The sequence below is a fragment of the Teleopsis dalmanni genome, chromosome 1 (assembly GCF_002237135.1).
Source record: "Teleopsis dalmanni isolate 2A chromosome 1, ASM223713v2, whole genome shotgun sequence".
In the NCBI taxonomy this organism is placed as follows: domain Eukaryota; kingdom Metazoa; phylum Arthropoda; class Insecta; order Diptera; family Diopsidae; genus Teleopsis; species Teleopsis dalmanni.
Genome location: NC_051846.1, coordinates 68,400,372 through 68,412,297, shown reverse-complemented (window position 1 = coordinate 68,412,297; position 11,926 = coordinate 68,400,372). Strand labels below are relative to the sequence as shown.

General features: G+C 30.6%; 2 protein-coding genes across 2 annotated transcripts; both read right to left on the bottom strand.

Moving 5' to 3' along the window:
• Positions 1-637: 637 nt before the first annotated feature.
• On the bottom strand, positions 638-1,206 carry LOC119683792 (glycerol kinase-like). Its single transcript, XM_038097659.1, has 2 exons — positions 785-1,206; positions 638-725 (listed from the first exon to the last, which is right to left on the bottom strand). Exons 1-2 carry the CDS (start codon positions 1,204-1,206, stop codon positions 638-640), a joined length of 510 nt encoding a protein of 169 aa, XP_037953587.1.
• A 6,727-nt stretch (positions 1,207-7,933) lies between these two features.
• Positions 7,934-10,780, bottom strand: LOC119668147. Its single transcript, XM_038077562.1, has 3 exons — positions 10,722-10,780; positions 8,327-8,462; positions 7,934-8,260 (listed from the first exon to the last, which is right to left on the bottom strand). The coding sequence occupies exons 2-3, from the start codon at positions 8,445-8,447 to the stop codon at positions 8,073-8,075; spliced, it is 309 nt and encodes a 102-aa protein (XP_037933490.1). The 5' UTR covers positions 8,448-8,462; positions 10,722-10,780; the 3' UTR covers positions 7,934-8,072.
• Between the last annotated feature and the right edge of the window lie 1,146 nt (positions 10,781-11,926).

The following is an 11,926-nucleotide window of genomic DNA, read 5'->3' as shown; positions in this document are numbered from 1 at the left end:
TTAAAATAAACATTTTTAGTAAGTACATGATTTTCGCCATTTCGCCGAGAATCTTAGATGGCACCTGGGCGCCACAGGTAGCCATACCTACTACTATAAAATATGTATAGCGTAGCGATCCGAAACCTTGCATTTGTCAAGGGCGGAAACTAAACTAGGAGTGATAAATTGAATAGTTCTGTCGCGTTATCCCAATTTTGTTGAACTGTGACTAAAGATTCAGCTTCCATTTTGAGACAAATTTCTTCATCGAATTTATTCCAATTAAAATCAATGGAATTTTTAGCCGGTCTTGCTTCGTTTGCTAAAAGGATATTAACTTCAGTCATACTCCCTGTACGACCATTTGCTCTTTGCTTACGAAAAAATTCTTGTTTTGACTACATTTTCAATTGTACTTAAATATCTATATAAATTATTAAGTAAAAACTTATTATTTTATTTTTTATTTATGTTTCTTCCGTTTCTTGTAAACATTTGCGATTGCATTGTGCATGCCAGCTAAAAGGTATGAAATAGAAAACAGAGCACTGTCGGTTAACTAATTATTGTGTTTTGCGCATAATATTTAACCGATTTTGCTCATCAATATCTTATTACTCAACTTTTCTCGAGTGGCGCAACGTCATTTTTAATCCTATTGCTCCAAAACTTTGGAGCATTTTTCGTATGCAGCTTGTGTGACATTTTGTGCGGTTGTTTGACTAGTTAATCCCAACATTATTCTTAAATGTCAATCAATTAGCAAATCAAAAATGTATTAACTTTATTCTAAACAAAATACCCTCTTGAATCATAACGCCAATATGGGGAATATAGCCCATTAAATGCAGGTACAAATGTTATTTCAGAACGTTTCGACGCTAATCCACAATCAGTATTTAACATATTTGACGAACATGATGATGATATCATAGAATTTTCACCAAGGTAAGTATTTAGTACCTCAACTACATTATCATTTGAATTTATTTCTGTATTTATTTTTAAACTTTCTTTTAACCACGACACAGTTGATCCTGCATTTGATATAGCACCTTCCAATGCATAGCAAGTATTTGCATTTGGACCAAGTTTATGTGCAACTGTTGAAAGTAAACCATTATCTGATTCTACAAGCTCGCGACCTGTATTAAGTAATACAAAACAACTATCATCTATAGAGCAAATATATTGACCAACGTCTTTAGACAGATGCCCCAGCATGGCAGCTGGTTAATCACCAATAACCTGCAAATTATATTTCCGTTGTTTTCATGTTGTTTTCGTTGACGAGTCTTAAGAATAATGTGGGTTTACATGATTTAAGTCAGTATTTTGCTTTTGTCTCCTACATTATTTAAAGTCTTTTCCTAAAACTTTAGTTTTTATTTAAGAATAACATTTATCAGCTGCTTTTACCAATGAAGGCATTTAGTATTTAGTTCAATAAATTCATTATACAAAATTAAGCCAATTTTATTACATATCACATAATTTTTAATTTTTCTAATAAAAAATTGTTTCTAGTGTTTTTAATAATCGGTAGATTATTGTCCAGTTTTTATTCAGTTTCCATTGTTAAATGAACATATAAATTATTAATAATGTATAAAATATAATTATATAATATATAAATATACCTTGTGATCAAAAAAGAACTTAATCACGGGAACTGTGATTTCCGCGCTTATCCAATCGGTAAATTTTTTTTTTTTTCACGCCGGCAACACTATATAAAATGCAATATATTAAGATTTAATAATATTAGTTTTTAATTTTTAAATAAAATTTGTACAATTTTACATAATACAATTTTGATTTGCCCTCCAAATTTTACAAAATAAATGTGAAATAATGATTTTTCTGATTTGTTAATAAAAACCATTATTTTGGGCAAATTTGGAAAATGGCGAATAACTTGTGAAATTTTTATTCGATTTTAATGTTAAGCCACTCGAAATGTTTGTACTACAACAGTCTTTATATCAATTAAAAAAATAAGTTTTTTAAAATATTTTTGTGGGAGTCCAATCACATTGAAAATCAAACATTTTTAATCTGTACATTTCCAGCTATAGCAGCGAAACTAAATAAGTTACATTAACGTTATGTAGCTTAAAATGTTTGTACAAGTTTCACCTTTAATTTGATATACATTAAGACTGAAAAGTTTTCGGAAATTCTCATTTAAAATTCGCGCGCTGTATATTTTTCGATATTTTAAGTTTATGTAGTTTGGCAGCCCTGTCCTTAATTACTATGCCAAAAATGAGCGCGATCTGTCAGACAGTTCGTTTACGGCAGCTGTTGAAACCAGTTCACCTCAGTAGTGCGTTGCGAAATGTCTTCGACGGTCGTACGACCGTCCTGAAAGGCTTTGTACCACTCATAAACTTGAGTTTTCGATAAAACTGATTCCCCATAAGCCTTTTGTAGCATTCGCAACGATTCTGCACACGAAATTTCGTTCGAAACACAAAATTTGATGCAAACTCTTTGTTCAATATTTTTTTCCATTGTTTTTTTCGCAACGCACTACTGAGGTGAACTGGTTTCAACAGCTGCCGTAAACGAACTGTCTGACAGATCGCGCTCATTTTTGGCATAGTAATTGTCCTTCATTGCTGCCAAACTACATAAACTTAAAATATCGAAAAATATACAGCGCGCGAATTTTAAATGAGAATTTCCGAAAACTTTTCGGTCTTAATGTATCACGCACTACTGTGGTAACTTCAAAAATAAAGTTACGGCGCCATATGCAGGGTGATGTTTTGAGAAAAGTCAAAACAACGGTTTTTTGCAAATAACTCGAAAACGGTACACAGGAAAAAAAAATCGTTGTGATTTTCGAGTTTACGAAAAATTTTCCTATAGGAAATATAAGTCTCGTCTTTGGAAATTTTTAGCTGTAAACTAGTGTTATTTTAATTTTCCCAAGTTCAATCGTAACTGTTGCAAATAAACGAAGTATACTTTTAGGTAAAATAAACACTTTAGAATGCAATTTAAAAATTTTAAATCATACCCCAGATCTCTGTGTGGATTTATAAAACTACTGGCTCAAAAGAAGCTGGTTTAAAACAGAATATACCCAAATCAAATAAACAAAAATAAGGTTTCCCAAAAAGTTGAACTTTTACTGAATAAAAACCAAAAGTTTACATTTAAAATTAAACTATGGTAAGTTCTTAAAAAATATAAAAAAAGGGACCAGTGAGAATTCAATTCCGCACGTATATTTTCTGAAAAAGAGAACAAACTTGGTTTAGGGGCGGTAATGAAAGCTGGGGAAATGAAATGAAAAAAATATAGTCCAAATGTAGGATAACAAGCTAGTTCAAAAAACTTTATTTCCCAAAATATTCATTGCATATTGAACCAACTACGACAGGTGTTGGTGCGACAAGACGCTATTTGCCTTATGGGATCAAAAAATTTATACGATTTTTAAGCTGTACTTTTCAAAGTAGTTAAAATTAAGTAGGAAGGCGAACATTTTAAAGTAATTCTAACTTTTTTTTAACTACAACAATTGAATCACAGAAAATAAAGTTGTCAAATGTTAGCAATAGATTATAATGACCTCATAGATCATAATGATGAAATAACATGGAGGAAACTTCGCTTATCTTGTATTTGAGCCTGTATGACTACAGATTAAAATTTGATAACCCCAACTGATATCAGTAAGCGTTGGACCTTCAAGCGCTTATTAAACCTTTTTCAATCTTATACCTATGACCACTAGTATCAGTTTTCAATATCTAGAATACATGAAGGTGTATAAATTTGTGATAACATATGTTTTAAACGCAGAATATCCAATTAAATTGCAGTAACCATTCTTACTAGCATTTTACTGTGTAACTGAGTTTCACGAAAATTGAATTGGAATGTAGAATTTACGAGAGTACGGTATTCATGTTATGTAGTAAAATCAGATTTCAATCAGAGTTGTTGACTAAAATCCTTGTGGTTGTGGTTATTACAAATGATTAACTTAATTCAATACAGTGATGGCAGCAATGAGGATGCAAAACAGTAACTCCAGTTTTTGGAGCAAACGGGAATTTGTCAACTCTCTTTATACTCGTAGTGAAAGAATGAAATCTTATTGTCATTTTCGCATGATCAAATTGCAAACAAAACCAAATCAATAACAGATACCATTTATTTGAAATATCATATCTGTCACAAATAATATTTATGCTTATTTATAGAGTTCCTTTACGCCAGCTGACATCCTTAGTATAGTAATTGCAACTTCATTTTTGAGTTCAATTTGATTACCTTTAGTCTACGTAATGCTATTCAGACATTTCAACGATTCCTGAATAAGACTCTGAATTTTGATTTTATGTTCGCGAACATCGACGGGAATCGCACTGAGTCAACAAATGAAGCTGACGATAGGATGCTTTTGCAGGCAATTATCTAACGTTTTAGACACACAAGTCTGATAGTGGATTTTTGCATATACCATATGAATCTGACCAATCGAAATTGACTTCATTATTCACAAGAGCGCGAAGAGTTTTCAACTTTCCTAACGATTTATTCGAGTCAAGAATAATAATGCTCACAGGTTAACAATTTTAAACAGGTTTAAATTTATTTCTATATATAAAACGATTCTGGTATATGTTCATGCGGTCGTCAGAAAATGGATTTAGTCATTCCATCTAACATTTATTGAAAATTATGAACTCTAAAACCTTAAAAAAACTGTTAGATAAATCACTACTCTATTATGTCTAGGTTAACACAGCTATTTTTAGGAAAAGCTGAAAGTATTTATTAGTATAAATACTAATAGTCAGACTATTACGCTATTGTTATATCCAATAATGTGAGTAAATCCAAAATGAGAGAGCCCAAAAAGGCATGCATCAGTCAAGAAGGAAGGAAACATCAGAACATATTCTATGCAACTGCATAGCGGTGGTAAGACGTAGACTCGACTACCTTAGAAGCGGAATCTTAGTCCCAAATTAAATCGGTAAAATTAAGTCCAGAGCAATTACGAGATTTATAAATAGTCAAGAATTGTTTTAGTCAAGAACTTTTAGGTCGGTGTGCATGCATAGTCTATTATTAATTAATAATAATAAACCTAAAATGAAGTCTATTTTATTTCTTTCAGCAATATTATACTTATATTGTTTTTACTATAATATATTTTACTATAATATGTCTGTGTCGTATTTTAAGTTTTCTTAATATTATAAAAAAAAGAATTTTTAATTTCATAATTTGTATCTCAATACAAATAATCTATTAACTTATATTATGAGTTAATGGATAAAATCTGAATTATAGATTTTCCCTTTTTCACATCTTAATCTAAAATCTTTATTTTATATTTATGGCATCCACTATTAGACAATCAACCTAACATTTGTCAAACTAGCGAAAAGATTTCCATAAAAACCTATATATTTTTTATATGATCTCTTCTTTAACCTGGTCCTCTGCAGAAATGTTTTATAAAACAAGAAGTAACAATAATTACAATAATTTTATTCATCGAAGCATTTTATGTTCTGCATCTTATATTCTAGATTCTACCGTCTCTATACACCTCTCTATGTACTCGTTTTCTTTTATCCGGTTTGTGGTTATAGCAAGCTCAGATATAATTATCTATTTCAAAGCACATATTTTTAAGTTCCATTCCTCTATTGAATTTCTGAATCATTTATTATTTTTGAGAACAATCAAATATCAAGTATATCTTTTATGCCATTAACATTGACCAATGTTTAGTAATAATAATTTACCGATGTGATCTTTTATTTCCTGAAATATAGAATAATAAGTACATAATAAAAAAACGTTCAAGTATTATCTAATATTAACATTTGTTATTTCAAGACTCTTCAGGGTTACACTTGTTGTTTTAGTAGCTGCTATGTTCCCTCTGTTTTCTAAATAGCGCATACACTTCGTTTTATTACTCCACATTCGGGCATAAAAATCCAAGTTTCCAAACCAACTGCGCCTTTGAAAAAACATATAATTTTTTTGGGGTGTATCTTCCATATTTGGTATATCTACCAAGCTCATAGTTGGTAAATTTCCATAGTGGAATGCCCAATATAGTCAAGCCTGCGCAATTGTAAAGAAATTGGTCGGTTGTTCAGTTTACCCTCTTTCTTTCTACATTTCTTTCATATCTAGTTGAAATTTATGCTCAATTAGATAACTTATTAGATAATTAGATAACTCTCCACCGCAACGAGGTTTATAATTTTCTTTTTTGCTTTGCCTATCAGAATTTTTGTTCTTGATAAATTGTATTTTAGCCGTATTAGGTCGAAATTGTTACAGCACCTCGTACTTTTCCCAGATTTTTATTGTGCTATTATTCTTAGAAAATGATTATGAATATATTTTTGAGTATCATTTAATGAGAACAGTATTTATTCCTCTGCTAAGGATACTTATAAAACTTGTCTAGCTTTTTGTTTGAGAATTTTATTCTCTTCACTAGTTACTAGTGGGTTTGTACTATTGTTGGATAAGATATTGGAAGCTGTTGTGTTGGAGAAAATTGCAATCTGTTGATTTTGTAGATTTTTCTTCTGAAATCCGTTGATCTGTGTTTTTGACAGCAAATATTTCGGCATAAAAAGCATTGATCGCGCTTGAAAAAATAAATGTTATTCAAAATGTATTTATAAAATGGAAATGATTTTTAATTATGTACGAAATAGTAAGAGAGTACACGAGAAATAATTAAATGTGAATTAATAATATGTTTTTATGTATAATTATCACATTTAATTGAAATAAAATAACATTATAGGCCGTGTGCAAGTTCGAGTTAATTGATGGTAAATTGAGGTAAATAGTGAATTATATATTTATGACAGATATAATTGACAGATAATTTTGGTATTTACCAAAATTTCGAGTAAAAATTTGGTAAATTAGGTGTTACCATTATGAAAGTTTTACAAGATGTTTAATAAATAAAAAAAAAACTTGAAAACTTTTAAAAGAAAAATAATAAATAAGTGTAAATATGTGCAGTGCAAAAAATCCCTAGGAAATTTCAATATACTTTATCTCAATTTACTTGAACTCACCCACGGCCATAATAATGTATTACGTATTATTAGTAAAACTCAAACAATACTACATATATCAATTTTATTATATTATGTAAAGTATTATATAGACAAGAAAAAAAGAAAACAAGTTAAAATTCTATAAATTGCACGTAATTCACTGATTTACCCCTTCTTTAATAAGAGTTACTAATATGCATTTACTAAGTTAAATATTTTTTAATATTTTTTTTTACGTTATGTAATACGTGAGATTGTTCACTTGCTTTGCTTTTCATTGATCATACTAATTTTAATTATAGTTTAATGTAATTTAAAATTTATTATTTTTAAAGAATATAGTTCTAATAATTATAAATTTTTAAAATTTTATTGAATTTATTTAAACTGACAAATATGAATACTTGGATGAGTGTCTGCTTTATCCAAAAGTGTCACCTTTACTCCGTTTCTGTTCGCAACTTTAAACGACTGAACTCCAAGCAGTAATTCGCTATATTTTTATATAGTTTATTGGAGGGAGAGATAAGAGATTTTAATTTCCGGAAATTTGTTTTGAAGTTGTTGAACGTGGTTTTATTTGTATTGATAATTACTTCTGAACTATCAAAAATAAAGCAGATGAATTGTAGTTATATAGCATTACTATTATTTTTAATGAACACAATTAAGACTGCATGGAACCGTATGGAAAAATAATTATCGAATAATCTGTCCAGTAAGAAATTCCTCTATATAGATGCGAATTCATATAAGTGAATATTCGTTAGAATTAAAATAAAATTAAGTATTTTTATAAAGCAATTTTATTTAAAATTTATTGGTTGTTGAACGTTCACATATATATATGAATAAAGATGTGTATAAATGTTGAATTATATATGTATATATAAAATATTATAAAATATTATCTATAGTCCATTAGCATATATTTTCAAATTATTCAAAGACTGGAGTTGATGTTGTAGTTGCTTATTCATGGCCCTTATATTTTCCTGAATAGTTTGTAAAGTGTTATGTAGATTTTCTTGTATGTTTTTTGTTTTTAGAACTCTCAATGTTTGATTTTAAAATAGAGCCAGTTTTTGAAAAACAAGTAGTGTTTCGTATTAAATTTGATGGGTTCTCAGTATCTGTATATTTTTCAAGTTGACAGTGATCAGTTCCTAAAGGGCAATGCATTTTGTTACACTTATAATTCGCTAAACAATATAATTGAAATATCTGTTAATGGTACATAAATTTTTTAAAGTGTCTTGAGTACTTACTAAACTCAACCCCAATTTCTAGATCATCATCAATGATGGAGTAGATGTCGTCATAAAAATCCTTAGCTAAAGCAACAGTAACAATGACGAGTACGAAAAATTTTGCTATATGATTTCTCATTTTATGGATTTTTGTCTACAATAAAAAAATGTCTAAAAAAAGTAATTTATTAATAATTTGTAAATTTTTTATAATTATAAAACAAAAATCTTACAAAATAAACCCCAATTATTAATTTATGATAAATCTTTGCGAAATCATTTGGATTTAGAAGAATATTAATCGAATGATTGTAATAATTCTGCATAATCGAAGCAAAATTAAAACTTAATAAAAAAATTGTTTCTTATTCCATGAAGGGCCACGAGCTCCCAGGAGCGAGTACACAAGGCAACGTGTCCAATTGCATTTGACAGGGAAAATGCCAGCTCAATCTTTGTCGTCGGCGTATGAAGCACTAGATTCAACAACAACAATAAGTACCATCAATCAACACGAAATAAGATTGATCAATTCATGGTTGACACGCAGCACGCTTCAAATGTGTTGGATATGCGTTAATTTTGTGGTCCAAATATCGACTCAGACCACTACTTTGTCGTAGCTAAGGTAAGCATGCACCTTAATAGAGCCAACAACGTACGCTTTCTATACAAAAAATACAAGTGAGAGGAAGTTAAAATGTGTAGAAACAGGAATGATGCCCGTAAATTTTATCTGAAAGTCAACCGTATGACTCAGGGCTTTAAACTTGGAGCATCAACCTGTAACGCTAAAAATGGTAATCTGATTACGGATACACAGAGTGTAGTGAAACTATGAAAGAAACATTTCTCAAAATTACTATTTTCCGATGATAACATTAATTCCGTCTTTGGTAAAATGTTTTTTGAGACTCCAATCGAAAATGATGGTGTGGAAATTTCACCACATATTCATAACGAAGTGCGTGTTGTTGTACAGTGACTAAAGAACAACAAAGCGGCAGACGCAGAAGCCCTACCCTCAGAATTGTTCAAAATCGGCGGCGATATGCCGATAGGTAGCATGTATCAGCTTATCTGTAGCACATGGTTGAATGAAATTATGCCCAGCGATTAAAATCTCAGTACCCTTTGTCCTGTTTTGAAAAAAATCGATCTGACGATTACCGACAACTATCGCGGGATCGGCCTAATACCTGTCGCGTACAAGATCCTTTCAACTATACTGTGTGAAGATTGAGATTGAAGCCATATGCTCACTCACTGATTGGATCTTATGAGTGCGGGTACGAGTATCACCAGATATTCACACTACGGTAAATCCTGAAAAAGTCAATGAACATACTATAACATCGATACTTATCACTTTTTGTCGTTTCGATTCGAGCACCTTTTGATAGTCCCATAAGCGATCTCATTTACCCTGTACTGTCTAAGCTCGATATTCCTAAAAAGTTAGTACAACTCTGCAGAATGACGTTGAGCAATACCCGTAGCTCTTTCAATATATTATGCGAGGCTTATTATAAGGTGAACCCTTATAATATATGATGTTCTCAATTTCATCACGGAAGTGATCATGCGTACGGCAGGTGTTCATCGTAATGGAACAATATTTTACAAATGTGTCCAGTTCTTTTCATATGCCGGCGACAGTGGTATCATTGGGCGTAGCAACCGTGATGTTACAGCTGCCTTTGCTACTGTCGAAAAGGAATCTGGAAGAATGGGTTTAGCAGTGAACGAACGTAAAACGTATACACATGTCGACTACTGGTAGAAATATTCGTCTCTCGGATGCCGAGTTAGTGGCTGGCGACTATACTTTCGAACTTGTCAAAGATTTCACTACATTGGCACCTCCGCAAAAAATAAAAATGATATCAGTCTGGAGATTAGATGAAGAATCACAATTGCTAATAGATGCTACTAAGAAATCAATAAGCAATTGGGATGTAGAGCTCGCTCTCGACAAAAAATATTTACGATCTATAAGTCGCTCATACGATCTGTGCATCTGTATGGCACAGAAACATGGACGTTATCACCGAATGGGAGTTTTGGAGAGAAAACTTTTTCGTAAGATCTTTGGTCCTCTACGAGTTGTCGACGACTACCGCATCCGAATGAATCACGAGCTGTCCGGCTTCATCACAATTTAATCTCACGTATGTTAACATTTTGATTTTTAATGTACCATAATTATTATTTATATTTTTCTAATTATGGTACATTAAAAATCAAAATGTTAACATACGTGAGATTGTTCACTTGCTTTACTTTTCACTAATACTAATTTTAGTTATAATTTTATGTAATTTAAAATTTATTATTTTAAAAGAATATTGTTCTAATAATTATAAATTAATAATATTTTATTGAAATTATTTAAACTGACAAATATGAATACTTGGATGAGTGTCTGCTTTATTCCTAAAGTGTCACCTTTACTCCGTTTCTGTTCGAAACTTTAAACGACTGAACTTCAAGTAGTAACTCGATATATTTTTATATAGTTTATTGGAGGGAGAGATAAGAGATTTTAATTTCCGGAAATCTGTTTTGAAGTTGTTGAACGTGATTTTATTTATATTGATAATTACTTCTATTTACTTCTAAGCTATTAAAAATAAAGCAGATGAATTGTAGTTATATAGCGTTACCAGAGGCGAGACGACGAATAGTTCAGAGTGTTCACTGAACACCTTAACAAAGCTTCCTTTTTAGATCTTTTTTTTATTAGGTAAATATTCTCTCTATTAGGAGGCTACTTAACATTTTTTGTAATAGCTTTTCCAAACATATTAACATAAACACAAAACGTATAATACAAACAAAACCACACATACATATGTTACACCCAACATTACTCATAATTAATAAAAGAGAAAATACATTCCTCTTAAAATATACTAAGGTTCAGATTAAAAACTGCACCGCGTTGCTTACAAAACATGCAAATGTAATAACATTCATATTGGCACTATATTCAATATTGAATACACGACACAAAACATACAAACAAATATAAAAATAAAATAGAAAGCAAGCCCCGCAAAATATGTACGTAAAATAGTTCCAAGCTCATAACATACAAAGCGTGCAAATACAATCAAAGTCGCGGTTGCCGTTTTATATGGGCAAAAGGTTCAATAAAAAAACTGAACCGCTCATAGTAAATACAAAGTAAAAGAGTAAATGAATGCATGAGAGTTTCTTACTCTTATGTAGAGGTTGGAAATAAACCAGAAACAAAGTCATTATTGCAATCCTAAAGAAAGAAAGAGGAAAAAAATTAAACAATTTGAAGTGAAAAATAATATTTAGAAATGGATGTGTGATTAAAGATTTAATTCAAATATAATTTTTTAAAACGATCTTCTGAAAAAAAAGTTTTTAATTCATAAAATGAATAAACTCCAGATATGAAGAATTTGGTGCCTGATGTAAAAATGTCGAAATCTGTGGCCGTTTTCCTACAGCTATTTACCATAAAAACCAGTGGATCACAGGCTGCGAACATTTAAATAAATTGTTTTTTTGGTAGTTGGAATTCTGTTTTTATCAAATTGTGAACACCTTGTCAAAAAGCTGACGTCCCGCTACTGAGCGTTA

What these genes read in the sequence shown, in the direction of transcription:
- LOC119683792 (XM_038097659.1), bottom strand. Translation starts at nt 1,206, where the DNA reads ATGCTGGGGCATCTGTCTAAAGACGTTGGTCAATATATTTGCTCTATA. An exon ending in TGGCGTTATGATTCAAGAGG is followed by an intron (nt 726 to 784) that starts GTATTTTGTTTA and finishes TTGACATTTAAG; the next exon opens with AATAATGTTGGGATTAACTA.
- LOC119668147 (XM_038077562.1), bottom strand. Translation starts at nt 8,447, where the DNA reads ATGAGAAATCATATAGCAAAATTTTTCGTACTCGTCATTGTTACTGTT. An exon ending in AGAAATTGGGGTTGAGTTTA is followed by an intron (nt 8,261 to 8,326) that starts GTAAGTACTCAA and finishes TATATTGTTTAG; the next exon opens with CGAATTATAAGTGTAACAAA.